General features: G+C 36.7%; 2 protein-coding genes across 4 annotated transcripts; both read right to left on the bottom strand.

The window, feature by feature from the left end:
* Positions 1–1,756: 1,756 nt before the first annotated feature.
* Positions 1,757–6,351, bottom strand: NBR1 (ubiquitin-associated (UBA)/TS-N domain-containing protein / octicosapeptide/Phox/Bemp1 (PB1) domain-containing protein). Of its 2 annotated transcripts, none has more exons than XM_088211279.1 (7): positions 6,031–6,351; positions 3,837–4,972; positions 3,607–3,733; positions 3,290–3,520; positions 3,023–3,172; positions 2,093–2,941; positions 1,757–2,002 (listed from the first exon to the last, which is right to left on the bottom strand). In XM_088211279.1, exons 1-7 carry the CDS (start codon positions 6,052–6,054, stop codon positions 1,904–1,906), a joined length of 2,616 nt encoding a protein of 871 aa, XP_088067405.1. In that variant the 5' UTR covers positions 6,055–6,351; the 3' UTR covers positions 1,757–1,903. The 2 variants fall into 2 exon arrangements, with proteins under 2 accessions (XP_088067405.1, XP_088067406.1); XM_088211280.1 differs by lacking the exon at positions 6,031–6,351 and having other exon boundaries at positions 3,837–4,773; positions 4,883–4,972.
* Positions 6,352–7,474: 1,123 nt separating this feature from the next.
* LOC110807868 (plant intracellular Ras-group-related LRR protein 9-like) lies at positions 7,475–24,148 on the bottom strand. 2 transcript variants are annotated; one of them, XM_022033158.2, is made up of 3 exons: positions 23,209–24,148; positions 8,635–8,804; positions 7,475–8,555 (listed from the first exon to the last, which is right to left on the bottom strand). In XM_022033158.2, exons 1-3 carry the CDS (start codon positions 23,953–23,955, stop codon positions 7,925–7,927), a joined length of 1,548 nt encoding a protein of 515 aa, XP_021888850.2. In that variant the 5' UTR covers positions 23,956–24,148; the 3' UTR covers positions 7,475–7,924. The 2 variants fall into 2 exon arrangements, with proteins under 2 accessions (XP_021888850.2, XP_021888851.2); XM_022033159.2 differs by having other exon boundaries at positions 8,635–8,801.
* Positions 24,149–24,758: the final 610 nt, after the last annotated feature.

The following is a 24,758-nucleotide window of genomic DNA, read 5'->3' as shown; positions in this document are numbered from 1 at the left end:
CTCAATATGAAACTATTTAGCCAACTTATTTTCAACCAAAAGATTTGTTCTGGTAAACAATTAGAGGGGAAACATAAACATGCTTTAGTTTCACGTATCATAATTGAGTTTATAATTTTTTCATTCAATTATTTGCATGTTGACAAAAATGTTTTTGCCTGAAATAAAACTTGGTGAGTTAATTCATATCAAATAAGAAAGGATTCTTTCTGTATGCATTCTACCATTTCAATTTTACTTGGGTGAAATATAATTTCTGCTCTCTTTTTACTAAAGGTTGTGAAAAGATGTAACACACACGTGCACCTAAGGATTTCCGAGAGGATAGAAGGATTATTATGAGTTGATTCACCTGAGGTTTTTTCTTTTCAATCTCATATTAAGATATTTTACGTTTTAAATTGTTCTCTTAAAGCCAACACACAATTAACCAAAACACACCTTCTTTTAAATGAATATGAAGGATTTTCTAATATAAAATATTTGTATGTTTGAAGATGCATAAAATTTCAGATCATGTAGAAGTTGAATCATCACGGAGGTATCCTGCAGAATTAGTAAAATTTCAAATCTTTTATTACCTATTCCTTCGTTATGCAATACTTTTTCTTTAGCCGATTTATCTTTTTGTTCTGCATTCTACCTGCTTAAATATGTAAATTTCTTTTACTCAGTGTATCATGCACCTGAATTGTGAAAGCCCAATAATCCATGTTTAAGCGCATAGTTCATCCTCTCTTCATTGGTTGCAGTGCCCATGTAATATATTCAACTTCATTGTCCCTGACGATATATTGTTATTGTTTCAGGCTTATCTTTAGTGCCATTATAGTGTCAAGACTTGCAGCAACAAGTAGAAAAGTGTTAAGAATTTCAAGAGGTTGATCCTATTTTAGTCAGTACCACTTCTTCCATCCAAGTTAAAAATTTCAAGAGGTTTTTGGTGCCTGCCTTTGACAAGAACACTGGTTAATAAGAACAAACTTATTTGACGCAGACAAAGATCTAATTTTTATGTAATTTTAATACGATATTTTTATGCGATCATGTTGGTACAGAAGAAAATATACGAGTAATGTTTTTAAAATTTTCCGTTTTTATGATGGTGGTGGTGACGACGACGGTGATAATTATTATCATTTTTTTTATTATTATCAGAACTAATATTACTATTATTATACAATTTAAAAAGAAATAATAAATTATTTAACTTAGTACCGTATTAAATAAATCCCTCTTTATTGAACGTACAAAAAAGTATCATACTAAAATCAAATTTTTTTAACCATGTTCTGGTACGTGCAACTTAAACCTAATAATATATTGACCAAAATTAATCCAATATGAATTTATACTTGTTCCTCTCACCCTTCTTTTGTGATCTGTATTAAAAGATCCAGTTGTTTGTGCTGCAATCTGGCACAATCTTAAATTAACTCTCAAAAATCAACAAAGAATAATATAATAGTTTCTAAAAACTTTTTACAAATATATACAACATAATATTATATTTAGTTAATTATATTAAAAACTTAACAACTGTCAAAATCATAAAACTTACATGATAACAAATTAATTATTATAATTATTTAAAGTATGTTTTTTTTAAAAAAAAAATAATTTATTTAAATATACACACACACACACACACACATATATATATATATATATATACACATATACACACACACGAGTACCTAAGCTCCTGCCACAAGAGCCTTCCAGAGGACCATTGAAGATCATTGTAAAACCACGCTTAAGTTCATTATCCCACTTTATTTAGTTACCATGCATATATTAAAATATCCATTTAGGAGTACATAAATAACCAATATATCATGTCTATATTATTTATTTATATATATCGAGTATCTAACTTCCTGCCGTAAGAACCTCCTATTGATTAAGCTTTCTTCCCAGAAAGGAGATCCATGACCACGGCTTTGATGCTCCCATTGTTCTTCTTCAGCAGCATTTTGTTGGTTTCTTTATCACAAAAACCCTGCCACCAAAACCCATATTTTCAGAATCTTTTAAACCTCATATACATTTTTACTCCAGCTCGTAACTTAACATGCATAACACAACTTACCATCTCCTGCAGCTCCTCAAGGATCGTATCCCACTCTGAAACACCACAAAGAGCATCAACAGACTGCTCCAAGTTGTAACCGTTGGTCCTCAGTATCTCCTTGTTCAAATCAATCTCCTTGAAACCCATTTCCTCGAGTTCTTTAAGCAGGGTCTTCTCAACATCATCTGATGATAATGGCTCATCCGTAACAGAAGGAGATGGACTGAAACAAATCTCCTCGAGTTGTTTAAGCAGGCTCTTCTCAACATCACCTGACGATAATGGCACACCCGTAACAGAAGGAGATGGATTGAAACACTTGTCCTCAAGTTGTTTAAACAGGCTCTTCCCAACATCATCTAATGATAATGGCACACCCTTAACAGAAGGAGATGGATTGGAAGTCTCTGCTAGGGCTTTTTCCTTGAGATCACTAATGGGGTGCGATATAGATGAAGATGAAGGGGCTTGTTGAGGAGCTAAAGGATACTCTGGCATTCTGTAAGATACAGATGAAGATGAAGGGGCCTGTTGAGGAGCTAAAGGATACTCTGGCATTCGGTATGATACAAATGAAGATGAAGGAGCATGTTGCGGGCCGAAAGGATAAGCATCTGGCATGCAATAATTCTTGAAGGCGTTCAGTTCCTCTTCTGTTAGTTGTTCATCATCAGCTGACTTTGCAGGTTGAGTGTATCTGTTTGAGCTTCTGTGACACTCCCGGGAAAGGTCATCCAGAGTGGGCTGCAGAGTTATGTCTATACCGCCAAAGTCATTAGGCATAAGGCTAATAGGCGATGCATTCAAATTCAGACCCAAGAAGTTAGGAACTGTGTCACGCAAAAAGTCAGATGCAAGGTCCTGGACCTTCATTAGCAAAATAAAGATTGATTAGTTAGCGATATAAAAGTGGTTGGAGAGGACAGTAATACTAAAGACAAGTCTAACCTCTATAAGAACCCAAACTCGTTGTCCAAATTTAACACCTAATGGTGATGCCATCCTCCAATAAGAAATATATCGACCTGGTAACTGAGGTGCAGTAAAATCAACTGCTACATTAAGTTCTCCATTCGGAGGCACCCCACAAGGAGGAACCTGCCACAGAATGAGAAGATGATAATAAGCTCATGAAAGCCATCAAAAATATAACTTATCTAGACCCAAGAAAAATATAATGAAAAAGAAACAAACATAACATAAAACAGTAACAACCTCTAATTCAACCCTCACTGTAGGACTAAATCTGTCTCCGTCAATCCACAAAAGCTGCGTTCCACGAGCCCACACCAAAGTACCATTGTTCCGCATCCGCCAAATCTTAGTAAATGAGGTGCATGGAGACATCATGGTACCATCCAATACATTCACATCCTGAATGAAACGGCTATCTAGTTTAGGCTTGTTTTGCCATGCTCCAAAGGGACCAATCCAAGTGTTCTGTGGCTGAAAAACATGAAACAAGATTAAGACTACAAGACACTTAAATCATGAATATTGAGAAACAGAGTCGATATAAAAGCACTACATACAGGAGTGTGTAATTCCTTGAGCAAAGATCGAGAAAAGCGATGTTGCACAGGCCTATCTATTCTGTAGTAATCAGTTTCATTACCCATTTTGGAAAAACAAATGCTGCAGAGATCATAATCTTCCTTCCTGCCAATACAGACACACATGGACCAGATAAGTGAATAAATTGAAACTAATTTTTGAAGAAAAAAATAATCATCAACATCCTGAGGGCCTAGATTTTCCTTACACTTTGGACTTGTAACGATGTCCAAGAATTGGATGAACCCCACAGTGATCACATTTTACACCCTTGTGGAACATGCCTCCCATGGCATCACGAATATGGCTCCTTCTGAAAGGACTAATGCGAGGGCACATATAAGGAGGTACCACATTGTTATTAGTGACAGGAGTACCACTGAAGAGATATTCTTTAGAAGCATGATAACCAAAACCAGCATTATCCCCTTTACATGGGTAAGAAGACTTCACAGGATCACCAGAACTACTGGATTCATCAACAATAAGAGACTTCCCTCTGAGATTATCACTACCCTCTTTAGCAGTATTTTTATCATTCACAGGAGAAACATTAGATTCAGGAGGTCCTAAGTCTGCAGCATCAAACTCATGCAGATTCAAGTCACTGGGAGGGTCCAGATTCAGATCAACTGTTTTAGGAGCATGAGTATTTGAAGAATCCATGCACCTATTCACATTTTCTGGGATGTTTTCAGAAGATAAATCCACAGATGAAGTCTTTGGCAAAGTTTCCATCAGACCACTATTGGTAGCAGTTGGCTCCATTGGTGCCGATGGAGCCACATGACTCTGAGAAGGACTATGCTGTTCCGTTGAATTAAGACCAAACTGAGGTTGGGAATCTGGAATCAAGTAGGACTGTCGTATTTTTGACAAGCATTCTACAAGGTCAGCCAAAACAGGACTGGTAGATGCAGCTCTCGAAGCAAAGTCAAGAGATACCTTTGAAAGAACTTCTAGTAGTGGCTCGGGCATAGATTTCAATATTTCAGTGACACCTTGAGTATTGATGCTTGGTAAGGGACCTTGGACCTTAGGGGACATAATTGGGGTTGAACTTCTACTCATTCTTACAGAAGAGTCAGCAGAAAGTTCACTGTTCAACCGCACATCAATCCTCAAAAACTTCAGGCACTGCCTCACTACATCCCGCAAATCATCATCATCAACAAGAGATACCACATCACCATCTTCATCAATGTAAGTTAAAGTAAGTTCAGAATCAGAAGGGAAACTGAAGAGATCAATGACCTTTGTCCTCAGTCCACTCATGTCAAGATCAAGCTGCTCATTTCCATTGACACGAGCACTGAAACGGCGAAGTGTGTCCCCATATTTCACCTATAATGATAACCAAAATTAAAAATTTAATGAGTAAGATAGGCAAAGGCAACTCCTAAGATTGGTGGTAAACCAAAATGACACGATAGCATTCATTCTCCCATGTGATGTGCCTATCCCTTGGAGCCTTGCCATGTTTTTGCAACACAAAGAAATATAGAAATTTGTCTTCAGAAAAATATCTAACAACTAGGTTCACAATGAATCGCTTCTGGCATATCTAATCCAGGAACAATCATGTAAATTATCCAAATAAATCATCAACCAAATTTTAGAACGAAGTCGATGTACCACGATGCAAGTGGGAAAATGCAGATTAAAAATTGTGAGAATGTTTTCTGCGTGTCACAACTTATAATCCATAAGGAAAAAAGCATGTATTTAAGTGTGCATGATAGCACATCATCTTCAGCTAATTTATTAATCTATTCTCATAATTTTCCTTAACCCAATTGCTTGATGTATATGGTATTGAACCATATATACATATATATTTCTATTTACTTACAATTGAAGAAATTTCTACATATGGTAATGGAATTCAAATTCGACTTTGGCTATTTAGACTCACAAACCAAACCCACTTGAATTGAATATAGAATTTGTATACTGTTCTATTTCACCTCTACTCTATTCTTATATCTATACCATGGAATTAGGAATTTGAAACAGGCGTCAATAACCCTGAAGAACAACCAAAGAACCGACAGAGAGAAGTCAATAGAAAAATACATCAACACCATACATATTCCCTGAACAGTTAATTTTACAGATAAAGGAGGAAGTTAATCTCGCACGAAAGGGAAAAGAATGACTCTTTACTTGACGAGAAAGCTGCATCAGGCATAATAAACACCCTTAAAACTAAAACATACTACAAATGGTTTAACGTAGTAAGACGAACTGATCAAATTACAGTGGTTAAAAGGATCCAATTTCTTCCCTTAATTTCCCCAAACCCCTGTTTACCGTAACCTCGAAGGAACATAATTTCCGAAGAGTAAAGAGCAGAATTATATACTTAAAACCAACCAAAAAAAAAAAAAGGAGAATCGAACCTTTATGACAAAAGTAGACTCCATAGCTTCAGTAAACAATGGGGGATATGAGGCGTTCCGGTGAGCCGCGCAGAATATGCAGCTAAGAAGAAAAGAAAACCCTAGCCCTAGCCCTAGTCCTCCAGATAACGATTGAATTTATACGGAAAATAAAACAGGTGGATAAAATTTTTTTTCAAAAAAAAAAAAAACAAACAGATTAGGAGAAGATCCCTGAGCGTCCCTGTAAGTCGCTTGTGAGGAGAAGGCGAGTGATGTTTCAACAACGAACCTCCTATTTATTTTCATCAAATTTATCCATTGCCTTACCCAATAAGCATCTTGCGTTGGTTTGACTTTTCTATTTTTCTTCCTTACGAAGAAACCCGCTGCGAGCAGGAAACCGAACCAATTTTGATAGGTAGTGTTCTAGCGCGGTAAAGTCTAGGGTAAAGACCAATGCGTTTAATACGTGGAGTGATAACATCAAGCCACGCGTGAAGGTCAAATTTTTATAATATGCGAAAGGTAGAAAATGTGGTCAACCGAGGATATCTTCTCCTAATTTTATTGTCAGGATTATTTATTTTTTATGATTATGTTTGTTTGGAGATTGATGATTCTTTAATTTTAAAAAATTATTTTTGAAATATTATAAAATTTATTTGTAAATTCAAAATTAATTAATTGTAAGATCCTGTAAATTGTATTTAAATTAAGTTCATATGAAATGTTGTATTATTCCTTTTAATACAACATTGATGAAGCACAGTATAAGATCAGAGCAATGTTACCATTATTGCTGCCAAAATGAATGAGAAGAAGTCTGGGTAATAATAGTCTCTGCTTTGATGAAAATGTTGTTGTTATGGCTGTTTTTGTTATAAACAGATTAATGGTGATGTTATATATTTATATATATATATATATATATATATATATAAAAGGAAGGATTCAGGGTTTGGTTAGTAACTAATGGATTTAATCGGAGAGGAACTGTTGAGTACTGAAATTAAAACATTATGAAGTGGGATTTTATCTATAATTTTGGAAATTATGTAATGATCCTTTATAATGCAAAAGTTCTATATATTTGAAAACAGCTTAAATAATTAACTAGCTATTGGAAAATGAAGTTTAAAGAACTTGCCCTTTTTTTCAAAAATAAATTAATCTTTTCTTTAAAATTCATTCTAATTTTGTGAGATTAGTTTCATTTTAAATGCCGCAAACAATTTTGTAAAAATATGAACCAGTTTTTTTAACTTTTTTCAGGAAAGAAAAAAATATATTACATTCATCATGTCAATATAATAAAGTTTAGCAATGTGTCGTAACTCCTAAAAATCTTGAAATTAATTTTGATATTGGAAGTCAGATTGATTTTAATTGTGTTTCTTTGATGTTTCTCTCTGGTTCTAACAACTCGTTTAAAATACTTCTGACCAGAAAATCAACCAAGAAAAATCTGAAACGACCTGTTCATTCTTTTTACAGGATATCATGTCAATGAAATTTAGAGACACATCAGAAATGTTGGCAAAAATCGCAAGAGTTACAACGATGACATCTAAAACTTCATTTCAAAGTACAAACTTCAGCACCTTACCTACTTATCATCCTGCAAAATTGATTTTCTCTTTGGAACTAAACAGGGAACAGAAATGAATATGCTATATTTTCTTTTCATCAACCAAGATCCTAAGTGTTAAGGGCATACCTCAGTTATATCTCGAGTTTAAATTCCCCATATCCTCTTAGTGTTGTTATTTATCTGAAAAGATCCTTTTGATGCTGAAAATAAGAATGACAGCCCCGCAGCAACCACAATGGAAAGCGCTTCTTGAATCTTCACCAAGGTTACACACCATCAAAGTAAAGCATGACCGCTCGAAATATTCATGGACCTTCAAAGTTATAGCTGCTGATCAAGGTAAGTGTCTCTTCCTCTAGGAGATCCTAAATATTCAGTCACAGTTTCTGTAACGCCTTTCAACCAAGAGGTGCTCCGTGTCAACCATCCAGTTTGTGCTTGTTCATTCTCTTCAAGCATGGACTTCTTTTCTTCTTCCACAAGTATGTCAACCCACCTCTTAGCCATAAATAGCTTCACAGCTTCAACCCCTTCCTTCACAACATCCATTGGTGGAATCACAAGAGGATTCTGTTCCAGATTGAGTTTGGTTAATTTGTCAAGCCTACCAAACGTATTTGGAAGAGCATGAATCTGATTGTTGCTGAGATCAAGTTCCTTTAGATTTGTAAGATCACCAAATGTGTCAGGAAGCTCAGTCAAGTCACTAAAATTGCTGCTCAGATTGAGAAATTGAAGATTGGTCAGCCTCCCAATTGAAAGTGGTAGGCCTCCGAGCTCATTGAAGTGAGCATCCAGATGATGCAAAGACCTCATCTCCCCAATTGATGTGGGAAGGGAGCGAATCTTGTTCAAATGGATTAAGAGTCTTTGTAGATTCACCAATCCAAACCCAATATTAGTAGGCAAATAAGTCAGCTGGTTGAAGCTCACATCCAACTTGACCAATGACCTGAGAATTTAGAATGCAAACTACCATTAAGAGAAGGATATTTAGGTTCAAGTTCAGTTTTATGATGAAATACTATCACCTGCATTCGCAAATGCTGTCAGGTAAGGCAGTTAACTTGTTTCCAGAAACATTTAGGACTCTCAAATTATGTAACAGTCCAACAGAATCTGGCAGTGTCTCCAAAAGATTGGATGAAATGTTAAGTTCTTCGAGTTTTAGCAAACCAGCAATCGAGTCAGGAATGACCTGCTTATAATCATCATGAAAAAAGAATGACCTGTTTATATCAATTAAATGTAATGTGTTCCCTCACCATTAATACTCACCCATAGCACCCAACATAATAGCAAAAACTTAAAAATTCAATTGTAACTCCTGATATAACAGTATTGCTGCTTCCATTATATCTCACTCATAGCACGTGATTATCATGATAACCAATATGTCATATATATACAGTATAGTTGCTTCCATTTGAAGAAAATTGAGAGAAAATATATATTTTTTTTTAATGAATAATTTCCACACATAAATGTACAAGTCTACTACCCTAATAACAAATTTTGGAGAGAAACCTAACAAAATTCTGTTTCTAAGGACAAATTTGTTATAACAAATTTGTTGGTGATTCCCTCCATTTGTAGCACATAACAGCTGTAAATGGTTCCTCCATTTATAGTACATAACAGTTGTAAATAACCGTTTTTAATTCTAATTTATTTTTCTAATTATTATATTTTCTACATTCCCCCTCAATCTAGTTTACGTATATGTTAAGTAAACCTAAATTGAATATTACGTCATCAAAGGTTCTCTTAGAAAGAGCTTTACTTAGAATATCTGCGATCTGTTGATTGGTTGAAATATGCATCAGAGTTATAGTCCCATCTTCCAATTTTTTTCTAATGAAATGACGATCAATCTCTACATGTTTAGTTTTATCGTGACGTACTGGATTTTTGATCATACTAATTTGTGATTGGTTGTCGCACCATACTTTCATAGGCATATAGTTGAGAACTTTTAATTCTTCAAGTATTCTCTTCAACCATACACCTTCACAAATACCATGAGCGAGCGCTCTAAATTCAGATTCTGCACTGCTGCGAGACACAACAGACTGTTTCTTGTTTCTCCAGGTAACCAGGTTACCCCAAACATAGGTACAATATCCTGATGTAGATCTCCTATCGTTTGTAGAACCTGCCCAATCCGCATCCGTGTAAATTTCAACACCCCTTCTGTCTGTTTTTTGAAAGAATAAACCTTATCCTAGAGTTTTCTTGAGATACCTCAGAATCCGACACACAGCACTCATATGATCTTCTGTTGGCTGATGTATGAACTGACTTACTGTACTTACTGCAAAACTGATGTCTGGTCTTGTACGAGCCAAGTAAATAAGTTTCCCAACAAGTCTTTGGATCTCTCTTTGTCAATCATTTTATTACTTATTCTGGATCCAAATTTGATAACTGAGTCCATAGGGGTGTCAGCAGGCTTACTTCCTAGCATCCCAGTCTCTTTTAAGAGATCCAGAATGTACTTTCGTTGAGAAACTGAAATCTCCTTTTTTGATCTAGCTACTTCAATACCGAGGAAGTACTTTAGTGCTCCAAGATCTTTTATTTCAAATTCTTTGGACATGAATTCTTTAAGTTTCTGAATCTCCTCAAGGTGATCTCCTATAAGAATAATATCATCAACATATACAATCAAAATAGCCTTTTTACGTGATATGTAATGTTTGACGAACAATGTATGGTCGGATTGACATTGTTCATATCCTTTATATTTTACAACTATTGTGAATCTGTCAAACCATACTCTTGGAGATTGTTTTAGGCCATAAAGTGATTTCTTCAATTTATACACTTTCTGAGAGTTGTCAGTTAATTCGAACCCTGGTGGTATATTCATATACACTTCTTTTTCCAAATCGCCATTAAGGAATGCATTCTTTACATCTAATTGACACAGTGGCCAGTCAAGATTAAATGCAAGTGAGAGGAGTACCCGAATAGTATTGTGTTTGGCAACTGGTGCAAACGTCTCCTGATAATCTATACCATATGATTATGTATAGCCTTTGGCTACCAGACGAGCCTTAAGCCTGTTCACACTTCCATCTGTATTATATTTGGTTGTAAAAACTCATTTGCATCCCACTTGACGCTTTCTTGGAGGAAGATCAGTTAGTTCCCATGTCTCATTCTTTTCAAATGCCCTGATCTCATTTAGGACAGCTAACTTCCATTCTGAAATTTCCAAGGCCTCATGTATTGTTTTGGGTTCAGGTGAACTGCTGTCTATCCTGCTCACAAAAGCATGATGTTCCGAGGATAATTTGTCCAATGAAACATAGTCCTGTATAGGATGTTTGGTGCATGTTCGAGTGCCCTTCCTCAAAGCAATAGGAATAACAGAATCAACGGAATCAAGAGTTAGTACAGAGATTACGTTACCTGGATCAGTGGGGATTCATGGCAGTGCTTGGATGATTCGGGTGCTTTTCCTTTGTTTCTTCTTGTATAGACACGTAACTCACTCGTTGCAAATAATGTGCTTTCTATTACAAGTTTTGGTTCTGATTTCTTTTGTGAGGTTTCGGCTTCAATCTTCAAGGAAGGTTTATCTGGTGATGGATTTTGTGGGTAGAGAGGTGGTACACACACATCCCACAACTGATATTCCTGAGTGAATGTCTCCCACTGAATATCAGTGGTGGGATAAAATGATTGATTCTAAAAAAAAGTGATGTCCATGGTATTATAAAATTGGCGGGTTTCCGGAACTAGACATTTGTATCCTTTTTGATTTGCTGAGTACCCAACAAAAATACACTTTATTGCTCTTGGGTCTAATTTTCCACGAAGATGTTTATGAATGTGGACGTATGCTAAACACCCAAATACTTTAAGTAGCAAAGTGTTTAAGATGTGAGAATCAGGAAAGATTTTTGAGAGGATAGTGTATGATGATTGAAACTGTAGAATACAAGAGGGCGTCCGATTAATCAAATAGGTAGCTGTAAGGACAGCCTCTCCCCAAAGATATTTCGGTACATGTGTGGTGAACACGAGAGATCTAGCAACCTCAAGAATATGTCTATTTTTTCTTTTGGCTATACCGTTTTGCTGTGGAGTATGAACGCAGGAGGTTTAATGAATAATGCCATGTTCAATAAAGTACTTTTCAAGAGTATTTTCAAAATATTCACAAGCATTGTCAGATTTCAATAGTTGGATGGCAGCATGAAATTGGATTCGAATCATTGTATGAAATTTTTTAAATAGGGATCCCACTTTAGATTTTTCCTTCATGAGAAATACCCAAGTAATTCTTGTATGGTCATCAATAAAAAATACAAACCATTTAGTTGCGGAAACGTTGGAAACCCTAGAAGGGTCTCAAACATCACTATGAATTAATGCAAATGGTTTAGATGGTTTATATGGTAGACTATGGAATGAACTTCGAATATATTTAGAAAATTGGCAAACTTCACACTGTAATGAAACTGGATCTTTTCCTTTAAATAGTAGTGGAAATATCCTTTTTAAGTACATGAAGTTTGGATGTCCTAATCTATAGTGCCACAAGATAATATCATGATCATTATTTTTGGAAATAGGAACAGAGTTTTCACATACTGCATCGTGAGCTTCTCTTTTAGAAGTGTTGACTTGAAGCAAATATAATCCCGAGCTCATCCTAGCACTGCCAATCGTCCTCCCCGAGTCCAATCCTGAAAATTACACATATTAGAAGCAAATTTCGCAGCACATTTCAAATCTTCACATAGCTTGCTGACAGACAACAAATTACAATCCAAATTCAGAACATGGAGAACTGAACAGAGAGTCAAATTTGGAGACAAATTTACAGAGCCCATTCCTGCCACTTTTGAGAGAGAACCATCTGCAATTCTGATTGAAATATTTTCTTCAAATCTTCTGTAATTTTGGAACATTGAGAAATCGCCACTCATATGATCAGATGCTCTAGAGTCTACCACCCACACCTGTCATTTTTCTAAAAGAGCAGATAAACCATGAATATTACCTTTGTGTGCCACAGAGGCACTAACCGAGTGAGATTTCTTGGACAAAATTTGTTGGAGGGCTTCCAACTGTTCAGGGATAAACGGATCTTTTCCCATCTCATCAAAAATTACTTCCTCAGCCGTCACGTGATTTCCTCGAGGCTTGCTGGAGGTCTCTACTTTTGACATTTTCCACTCACCCGAAGGTGGTTTACAGTCACTTGGCTTGCCGTGAAGCTTCCAGCAACGTTCCCGAGTGTGCCCTAGCTTCCGACAGTGGTCGCACCAGGGCCTTGTCTTCTTCGTTCGATTATCAATCGCTCGGGTTGTGAGAGCTGAAGAATTTTCAGTCTGGTGAAGTTGGTCATTCTCTCCCATCATGATCTTCCGATGACTCTCCTCGCGTCGAACCTCAGAAAAAACTTCTCGAAGATTCGGCAAGGGTTTAGTGCTCAGAAGACGTCCCCGAATCGCGTCAAGATTTTTGTTTAGCCCTAGCAGAAATTTAAAGACTCGCTTTTCTTCCACAAAGACTATGAAGTTTTTCGTGTCCTCGGGGCAGTTCCAGTGACGCTCTTCGAAGGCGGATATCCATCTGATGCCAATTTCGACTAAGGATACTATAATACTGGGTGACACTGAGTTCTCCTTGTCGAAGGTCATGAAGAGTTGACTCGATTTCGAATATTGCAGAGGTATTTTGCTTGCTGGAGTAGAGTTCCTGTGCTGCCTTCCAGATTTCATGAGCAGTTTCGTAGAGAAAGAAATTCTCTCCGATTTTAGAAGTCATTGAGGTAATGATGCAGGACATGACCATACTGTCTTCGATCTCTCAGATTTGTGTATTTGCATCGGACGCTGGAGGAGGCATGAGCTCGCCAGTGAGGTGCCCATAACGCCCCCTTCCGCGGATGAAGAGACGGACAGACGACGACCATTGAAGGAAGTTGCTGCCATCGAGTTTATGTCCTGTGATACAGGATGATGGTAGTTCACTTACAGCTCTGGTTGTCGCTGTGTGATGATAAGAGCCCGAGGAAACTTCTGGTGGAAAGGATGGAAGCTCACCCGAGGCCATTTTTAATTACGGCTCAGCAGGGTTTGATATCAATTTTTTTTTGGATCAGGTATGGCTTTGATACCATGAAGAAAATTGAGAGAAAATATTCTTCCTTTTTTTTATGAATAATTTCCACACATATATATACAAGTCTACTACCATAACAACCTAACAAATTCTGGAGAGAAACCTAATAAAATTCTGTTTTTAAAAACAAATTTGTTGTAATAAATTTGTTGGTGATTCCCTCCATTTACAGCACATAACAGCTGTAAATGGTTCCTCCATTTACACTACATAACAGTTGTAAATAAACATTTTTAATCCTAATTTATTCTTCTAATTATTATATTTTATACACCATTATATCTCACCACATGATTATCATGAACATCAGTAAGTTTTCTACACACACACACATGTATATAACAATCATGAATGAGAAACTAATATCTTTTCATTCTAAAAATATAAAATGAAATTCTATTGATACTATACATTAAAAAATAAGTTCTAAACTCAACATGGTAATTAAGATGGGATTACCATCCCAGGAAAAAACATCATAACACAGTACATAATCCTCTAAAACTAAAGTCCCTCTTTTACCCACGCTTTAAGTATCCATTAAAAGTACTTTAAATAAAATTACTAAATAGCACATCTAAAAGAGCATCAACATTATAAGGCCTCCAAAATTGAAACGTAAGTCAAAATCATGCCAATCAAAACTCTAAGGAATCCAGAAGAACTCTCGGAAATGAAATTTTATGGTCCTGCAACTAGGATCCCATTATGGGTCAACTTACCATGATGTGTTGCCACAGGTCTGCAACTTGTTTAACAAACATTCTTCCCTTTCTATCTATGTTGAAACTTTAGAATTCAGGACTCATACCACTGAGCCCATCAATCTCTGCAATGAAGGGACCTGAACCTCTTTGGTATTATTTTTTGACGCCTTTATTAATGCAATTTACTTACATAAATATGGGCTCATACCCAGTTAGACACGCTTTTATTCTCCGAAATAGCACCAAATATACATTTCCTAATTAATAGGCTTTCCTACATAATGATAATTATAAAATTCGTAATTAATCCAGTCTCCTAATTTTCTTTCCTAACTACTTCAATTTCCTATATAAAAGATCATTATAGAATTCATAATTAATCCAATCTCCAAATTGAATTCCCAACCAAATCCTAGCCAACTACTGGATCCTATTTCTTCTTCCCATGGGTCCCACAATTGTAGCCAAGGGTATGAAATCCTTCTCTTCTATAGACATGACATTATACCCTCCCTTCGAGGGTGCTTGTCCTTAAGTGCTATAGTAGGATAGCAGGCTGCATCTACCCAAAAACTAATTTTTGCTTGCTCTAGCCCATAAACCAAGAATAACTTGGGTGGCCAGAGCCAATTCACTCTGATTGAAGGGTACAAAGTCATTGAACTGTTTCAATGCAGTGATTTTTTTTTTCTGGAGACATGAAAAATTAGATGAAAGCATGACCGAGGAGGCAAATCCAGCTTGGGAACCATGACAATACGCTCCCATACTGCAAAAAGACCTAATACCGCAAGTTCAACTTTTGAGAGGATCTTTGTTGCAAAGATACTTGGCAATACGATTGGAGCTTGAAAAGCCTGATATTGATGCAAGTTTCTTGTAATGTGAAGGTAACTTGGAGGGCCTTCTCAATAAAAGGTCTCATGGTGGGGCCTAAAGCCCACGGCAGTTAATGCTCAAAACTGTCTTAAAACCAGTAAGAAGCAGTACAAAAAAAATCCAGAGGAAAGCAATATTAATCAAGCAAGAGGGGACTACTGTAACACACACTTGGACTCTGGGCCCTTTCTTTCTTTGCTACCATCATCCATGATAGCCTTGGTTTCCGTAACAATTGCAAAACGGGAGACCAGAGCCTGATCGATGAAGCAATGGGTGCTTCCAGAGTTTCAAGATTAGGATGGATTCTACATGTGAATGAGCTTGAAACTCCAATGTTGTTATTTGGGAGCTGCTAGGCATGCAAGGATATTACCGGGTGCCTCTCATCTGGTAGAACTCTTCAAGGACGCTAATTTACTCATGGACTCTTTTTCTACCTTTAACCAGAAGAGTCTCTTACATCAATTGCCCAACACACATGCAAGGCTTGTCACAATTGAAACGAAGGCCCTCCTTGCAACTCCATTTCAATGCGACTCAAGTGCTTGATAAACAAGTCTCTGTTGGGGAACCAACATTGGAACGTCTAACAAAGGAAAGGGTACACATCACACACAATTCATATAGCCCCACAAAGCTCATGGCCATGGTGGTTTCTACTCGATAAAATATTCCTGCAAGCCATTGATAAAAATCTCGACTTCATGTTCCCAAGTCAAAGAGCCCACAGAGGCAAATAATTGATAAATTTTACCCGGTATTCCTCAAAGAAGTGGTCTACCACAACTTTGCTAGCTCCCCAAATTTACTGTTGTAAACAGGGGGTCCAAACCTCATGTTGGAATTTCAGTCAAAAGTTTGCCATGTTATGGCCAACCAGTCACGTTTAAGCATCAAGAACAATGACTCTATCGCACTCAAGATGTAATGATGCTAAGTCCAACTTGATCCTCTTATCGCGGCTTAACAAGTAATTGAATCAACTCAGCCAGCCTAGTAGATAACCGTTGCCATCAAAACTGAGAAACTCGAGCTTTGAATATCTAGGGATGTACTTTACTCCCATTGTGTTCTGTGTTACTGGGTCTCTTCAGTATGCAGTGCTTGTTTTCCTCTTGGGTGGCTCTCCTTTTGGTTTGGGTCCTAAGAGTTCTCTAGACAAAAGTTCAAGTTGTCCGGTTAGCTCCTGTACTTTGTTTTATCGCAGAGTCCTTCTCCCTCTTAGCTGATCATGATTTCGATCTTCTGGGTACATCCGCATGAAACCTTCGGACTGCCACTTAAACACCTGAAGTCATCTATAGCATTCGGCATTTATACAAATCAGTTATAACACTGCAACTGGGATCATGTTATGGGTCAGCTAGCAGGGAATGTATCTTGACTATAGATAAGCTCAGAAGAAGAGGCAAGATTTTGGTCAATGCCTGTTATTCTTGCAAAAAGGCGAGAGAAAACTTGCAATCATGTTCTGCTCTAGCGTCTAGTGGTTTACAGGCTATGGTATATGGTTTATTGCACTCTTGGCATCAGCAGGGTGGCTTCAGCTAGCTATCTTTTGGGTTGTGTGGAAAAAGAGGAACATAAGGGTTTTTGAAGGGGTTGATGATACAAATGGGTATGATCTACTTAAAAATAGATAGTGTTTTGTTACTGGGTCACTCCATTCATTTATTTGTGGAGTTAGGGAACTTATTAGACAATCTACTTGATTTCTAAATCGTTTGTAAATGGGATGGTACTGCCTTGGTGGCAAATTAATACACACTTTTTATTTCAAAAAGAAAAAATGTCTTGCCACAAGTCTGCCGCTTGTTTAACAGACTTCCTTTCTACTTATCTTTGAATGGGAGTCAAGACCCATTAGAGAGGACCTACAGATCTCTACAATGAGCCTATTTATAGCCGAAATCTGGCGGGTAGATGCGCCAGTCTATTAGAGAGGACCTACAGATTTCTACCTATCTTGCATTTTTACTCTTTTGCCCATGTACATTTATTCCCATTTTGGCCTTCTTCCTATAATATACTCTTAATGGTTTTGTTACATAAAGGAAGAACAACATTACCTTACAATGTATAAAAATAGAGAGAAAACCTGGAGGGGAGGGCATATAAGACTAGATAGATAGAAGAAAATAAGAGATAAAAATGAAGACCCCAGAGGAAGAGTAGAAAAATATTAGACAAGCACGAAGAACAAGAGAGAGAAAAAAACATCAAATCCCAATGATCAAATTAATAACTCAGTGTTTATATAATAACTACGAATAGTCTACCAAATAACTAGATAGAATATCTTATTTATAGACGCCAAAATAAAAATTATATAAATAAAAAAAGTAAGTTAATTAATTAAAATATTCAATAATAGAAATAATTAAATAAGAAATAATAAACATATTCTATATTGATATTAGTTCCTAAATAACCTAAAAACCTAAATAATACATAAACATTACAATTATATAAATATATCTTCTTATAGAAACATGTTCACTTCATATCTTCCTATTCTACATCATCAGGTATAGCTAATTCATTCAGTTTGATAAATATTTCTCTAACATCCTCCTATTTTTATACCAACACTGACTTGAACATTGAGATAATCGCATACGAACAAACTTTGGTGCCCTTACCAAATCTTTTTCCTTTTCTGGTATGCAGATTCAGCAACATAGGAATAAGAACTAGAACAAACAACCAATCCAAGCTCCTGCCAGATGCTGGTTCACTTTATATCTTCCTATTCTACATCATCAGATATAGCTAATTCATTCAGTTTGATAAATATTTCTCTAATATCCTCCTATTTATCTACCAATACTGACTTGAACATTGAGATAATCGCGTAGGGACAAACTTTGGTGCCCTTACCAAATCTTTTTCTTTTTCTGGTACGCAGATTCGACAATATAGGTATAAGAACTATGAACAAACAACCAATCCAAGGATAACTCCTGCCAGATGCTTCTAAAATTTACTTTCTTTCTATTTCTATAGGATTGTGTAGAAGTACCCCTGACACTGTGACATACAAAAATGAACTTGGAGTTCAACACATTAAAGTTGAGATTACACAACTGAATACTTGAAGAGAATTGAGAGGAAAATATTCTGCTTCTAATTTTCTTTCATGAATGATTCACATATATATACAATTCTGTTGCTTCTAACAACCTAATAAATTCTAGAGAAATCCTAACAAAATTATGGGGAAGAGGAAATCCGTTGGTGACACCCTCCATTTACACAGAACAGAATGTGTAACTCATATTACAAACAAAAATAACAACTGTAAATAAATGTATTTAATCCTAACTTATTCTTCTAATTATTTATTTTTTACACTCCCCCTCAATCTAATTTACATATATGTTGAGTAAACCTATATTGGATATTATATCGTCAAAAGTTCTCTTGGGAAGAGCTTTCGTTAGAATATCTGCAATCTATTGATTCGTTGGAATGTACATCAGAGTTATAGTCTCATCTTCCAATTTCTCTTTAATGAAATGACGGTCGATCTCCACATGTTTGGTTCTATCATGATGTACTGGATTTTAAGCCATACTGATTGTTGATTGGTTGTTGCATCATACTTTTATAGGCATATTGTTGAGAACTTTTTATTCTTCAAGCATTCTCTTCAACCATACACCTTCACAAATACCATGAGCAAGCGCTCTAAATTCAGATTCTGTACTGTTGCGAGACACAATTTACTGTTTCTTGCTTCTTTAGATAACCAGGTTACCCCAAACATAGGTACAACATCCTGATGTAGATCTCCTGTCATCTGTAAAACCTGTCCAATCCGCATCATTGTAGATTTCAACACCTCTTCTATCTGTCTTCTGAAAGAATAAACCTTATCCTGGAGTCATCTTGAGAAAAATCAGAATCCGATACATAGCACTCATGTAATCTTCAGTTGATTGATGCATGAACTAACTTACTGTACTTACTGCAAAACTGATGTCTGGTCTTGTGTGAGATAAGTAAATAAGTTTCCCAACAAGTCTCTAGTATCTCCCTTTGTCAACCATTTTATCACTGATTTTGGATCCAAATTTGATGACTGAATCCATCAGGGTGTCAGCGGGCTTACTTCTTAGCATCCCAGTCTCTTTTAGGAGATTCAGAATGTACTTTTATTGAGACAGTCTCTTTTAGGAGATTCAGAATGTACTTTTATTGAGAAACTGAAATTCTCTTTTTGGATCTAGCCACTTCCATGCCGAGGAAGTACTTCAGTACCTCAAGATCTTTTATTTCAAATTCTTTGGTTAGGAATTCTTTGAGTTTCTGAATCTCCTCAAGGTGATTTCCTGTAAGAATGATATAATCAACGTATACAATTAAAATAGCTTTCTTACTTGAGATGCAGTGTTTGACAAACAATATATGATCAGATTGACATTATTCATATCCTTTATGTTTTACGGCTCTTGTGAATCTGTCAAACCACGCCCTTGTAGATTCTTTAATTTATATATTTTCTGATAATTGTCTGTTAATTCGAACCTTGGTGGTATATCCCTATACACCTCTTCTTCTAAATCGCCATTAAAGAATGTATTCTTTATATATAATTGACACAGTAGCCAGTCAAGATTAGATGTAAGTGAGAGGAGTACCCGAATAATATTGTACTTGACAACTGGTGCAACGTCTCCTGATAGTCTACACCATATGATTGTGTATAGCCTTTGCTTACCAGGCGAGCCTTAAACCGATTCACACTCCCATATGGATTATATTTGGTTGTAAAGACCCATTTGCATTCCACTTAACACTTTCATGGAGGAAGATCAGTTAGTTCTCATGTTTCATTCTTTTCCAGTGTCTTGATCTCATCTAGGACAGCTAACTTCCATTCTAGAATTTCTAAGGCCTCATGTATTGTTATGGGTTCTGGTGGGCTGTTGTCTATCCTGCACACAAAAACATGATATTCCGAGAACAATTTGTCTAATGAAACATAATCTTATATAAGATGTTTGCTACATGTCCGAGTACTCTTCCTCAAAGTAATAGAAATATCAGAATCAACGGAATCAAGAGTTGGTACAGAGATTACATTACCAGGGTCAGCGGTGGATTCATAGCAGTGCTTGGATGATTCAGGTGCTTTTTCTTTATTTCTTCTCGTATAGACACATAACTCACTCGTTGTAGGTGATATGCTTTCTGTAACTGGTTTTGGTTCTGATTTTTTTTATGAGGTTTCGGATTCAGTCTCTCGAGAAGATTTGTCTGGTGGTGGATTTTGTGGGTAGAGAGGAGGTACATTCACATCCCACAACTGATATTTCTGAGTGAATGTCTCCCCTAAATATAAATAATAGGACAAAACGGTTGGTTCTCAAAAAAATGTGACATCCATTGTATTATAAAAACGGCGGATTTTCGGAAGTAGATATTTGTATCCTTTTTTATTTGTAGAGTACCCAACAAAAATACACTTTATTGCTCTTGAGTCTAATTTCCCACGAAAATATTTATGAACATGAACATATGCTGAACAACCAAAGACTTTAAGTGACAAAGTGTTTAAAATGTATGAATCAGGAAAAAATTTTGAGATGATAGTGTAAGGTGATTGAAACTGTAGAATACGAGAGGACATCCGATTAATCAAATAGATAACTGAAAGAACAGCCTCTCCCCTCATGACCTTCTGACGACTCTCCTTGCGTCAAACCTCAGAAAATATTTTCCGATGACTCGACAAAGACTTGGAGCTCAGAACACGTCCTCGAATCTCATCAAGATTTTTGTTTAGTCCTATCAGGAATTTGAAGACCTGCTTTTCTTCCACGAATGCTCTAAAGTTTTTCGCGTCCTTGGAATAGTTCCAGCGACGCTCTTCAAAGGCGTCCATCTGCTGCCAACTTCGACTAAGGATACTGTAATAATGAGTGACACTGAGTTCTCTTTAAGGTCATGGAGAGTTGACTCGATTTCGAATATTGCAGAGGTATTTTCCTTACTGGAGTAGAACTCTTGTACTGCTCTCCAGATTTCGTGGGCAGTTTCGTAGAGAAGGAAATTCTCTCCGATTTCAGGGGTCATTGAGGTGATAAGCCAAGACATGACCATGCTGTCTTCAATCTCCCAGGTTTGTGCATTTGAATCGGACGCTGGAGGAGGCACGAGCTCGCCAGTGAGGTGCCCATAACGCCCTCTTCCACGGATGAAGAGACGGATAGACGACGACCATTGAAGGAAGTTGCTACCGTCGAGTTTATGTCCTGTGATACAGAATAATGGTAGCTCACTCACAGCTCTGGTTGTTGCTGTGTGGTGATAAGAACCAGAGGAAACTTCTGGTGGAGAGGATGGAAGCTCGCCTGATGCCATTTCTGATTACGACTCAGCAGGATTTGATTTCTTCTTGGATCAGGTATGCTCTGATACCATCAAGAGAATTGAGAGGAAAATATTATGTTTTTAATTTTCCTTGATGAATGATTCACATATATATACAATTCTGCTGCTTCTAACAACCTAACAAATTCTAGAGAAATCCTAACAAAATTATAGGGAGGAGGAAATCCGTTGGTGACACCCTCCATTTACACAAAACAGAATGTACAGCTCATATAACAAACAAAAATAACAGCTGTAAATAAATATATTTAATCCTAATTTATTCTTCTAATTATTTATTTTCCACAATACTAATTCAAAAAGTTCTTTTTTCTTCCCAAGAAAAAGGGTATTATAAATATGGCACCATGGAGGTGTATACCCGTGTGTGAGAGAAACTTTAAATGTTACCAAGAGAAAAAAAATCTAAGGTTCCTTAAGTCCTCTCCTCTACTAAGAGACTGACCCTTAAACAAACTATAACTTTTTTAATAGAAAAGAAGTATTATAGAGAGAAAAAGAAGTACAAATCAAAAGAGAACTACCTGTCATCCAAAAATAAAGAGAAAAACAAACAAAAAAAAATGCTTGGCCAGGATAACAAAAAGAACTTGGTAAAGAACAGCCAAACAATTACTATGAAAATCAGATAAAGTTCTTATAGAGACCATGAGCCTTAGCCCAACAAGACACCAAAAAGATCTATCCTATCCGAAAGAAACAAAAAGCGCAAGAAATGATTCTCAAAATCCTAGTGTTTCTCTCCAACCACAACACCAACAAGCCAGCAAAAAATGCCTGTTTCTAAAAAGGTCTATCCTACTCTTTCCAAAACCATAAGAAGAAATAAAGCTCTCAAGGTCAGAAGTAGACCAAATAGACACCAAAATCAAATAACTGATTTCTTGATGCTAATATATGTTTGCATTAATTGTAAAGAGAAAAAAAAAGGAAATGTTTGCATGAATTAGAGGAACCCTTGACAGTTGCAGCATCATAAAAACTGTTATGGATAAATACTATACCAGGCTATTGTATATTCCTCAATGGGCATTTTGCAAATAGCAATCCAAATTCTGAAAAGTTGTTCAACCAAAACAGATACACACCTGTACATACACGGACATGGACACATACAGGTACACATATGCATTTATATGTTTGTCTAGAGAGAGAGAGAGAGAGAGAGAGAAGCAAATTTATATGAACAGAAAAAACACCCTCCGAATGAGCTCTGGTAATATATCTACCAGTCACCGGGTGCACAGAAGCCAAATCTCAGTTAAATGGTTTTTACAAATGAGAACATCGCAAAATTCGCCTAATAAACAACTATTGCAAAGTCTAATTGCCAAGAGAACGTCAATACTAAATAATCAGGAGAAACACCCAGGTTAGCATGTTGCATACGATTTATCCAGATAGATTAACAGCGATAATCAACGCATCTGCCAGTCAATAAAAATAAAACCCAACTAATATAATTTAACTAACCTCAAGATGATTATCAGAGAGGTTAAGCACAAGCAAGCCTTGAATCTTCCCGAACGCCTCAGGAAGAATCCTTAACTTTCGTCCCGACAAGTCCACGTGCTCCAACAAATTCCCAGACGCCTCCTGGAGGATCCCAACAACTTCCTCATTGATTTCCTCAGTCGATGACGAGCTCTCAAGCGCGCCATCCGCAACCTTCTCCGCTGACTCATAAATCCTCACTAGCGTTGCCTCCGCCTCCTTTAAGAGCTTCCCATAGGCCTCGTGCATCTCGTCGAGTTGCAGTATTGACTTGTAAAGACTCTTCTCCTTCTGCGCGGCTTCGCGGCACTGCTGCTCCTTCTCCGCCATGAGAGACCGCCATTGAAGGCGATCCACGTCAGCAGGGCGTGGGGAAAGGACGAGTTCCTCGAGTGATTTGGAGAGCGAAGACTCGATCTCCTCCACTTTTGCGCGGGCCCTATCAACAGTCTCGTGGTCGGGGCGGGGCCCCAGTGTGCGGAGGACGGATCGGGTCTGGGCGACGTCGGATATGGCGTTGGTCATTGAGGCCAAGACCTTGGGTTGGGTGAGGTGAGGCATCTGGTTCACAATTTCTTGCGTTTGACCGGACTTAGATGGCGACGATGGTGGTGGTTGCTCGATGTCAAAATCCGGCGTTGATGAAGCGGAGGGTCTTGGCCCGAGAGAGGGGAGTCGGGCCATGACGTAGGAGAGAATCGGGAAGTTCTTCGGGTTCGGATCCATCGCCGGTTGAAGAAGAGAAATACTGGACTGAATGGATATGCTAATCGCCGATTGCTGATTGCTGATTGCTGATTGCTGATGGCTGATGGCTGATGGCGAAAATGTTGAAGAGCCTGTTAGTTTTTTCTGTTGTTGGAAGGTGTTAGGCTGAAGGAGAACGTGGCTTCTTGCCAGCGATGATCGGGGAACTTAATATTATTATTATTATTTTCAGAGTATGATAATTACCTCCCTGTAATATTTCATATTTAAATCGAAATTTGATAATTACAAAAAGACAAACTAAAATGTTTTGGTGCAAAAAATATGTATATATATGATATATGAGATTAATTAATTAATTAATTACTTTTTAATAAACCACTATACATATAAATTCTAAATTTATTTTCTAAAAAAATTATGACAAACCTGATATTATATTGATAGATAATATAGAGGAGTTGAGAAGTTGGTTTGCATAATTTCATCCAATAGAGTTGTGTGGTAAGAGAAAATTGAATCTAAAGGCTGCAGGTTGTATATTTTTGTATGATTCTTGGTGGTACTGAGAGCTATCGCAATACAAAATTGAGATTTGATCATCTTGACATAGAAATTTTTTTATTTCATATCTACAACTTAATTGGAACACTTTTTTTTAAGTTTTTTAAGTAAGTTAAAATTACTAGTGAAGTGAAGTAAGAAACTATAATCCTTACAATCTATTTGTTTGGTGGTAAATAGTAATTAATTAATATATGATATTCTACGCCTATGATAAAATTTTGTTTGTTTTTACTTCCAACATGATGGAATATTTT

This window comes from Carica papaya, chromosome 9 (genome assembly GCF_054855325.1).
Source record: "Carica papaya isolate Zhongbai chromosome 9, ASM5485532v1, whole genome shotgun sequence".
NCBI lineage: Eukaryota > Viridiplantae > Streptophyta > Magnoliopsida > Brassicales > Caricaceae > Carica > Carica papaya.
The sequence above is the reverse complement of the archived record's forward strand: the minus strand, read 5'-3'. Positions and strand labels throughout refer to the sequence as shown.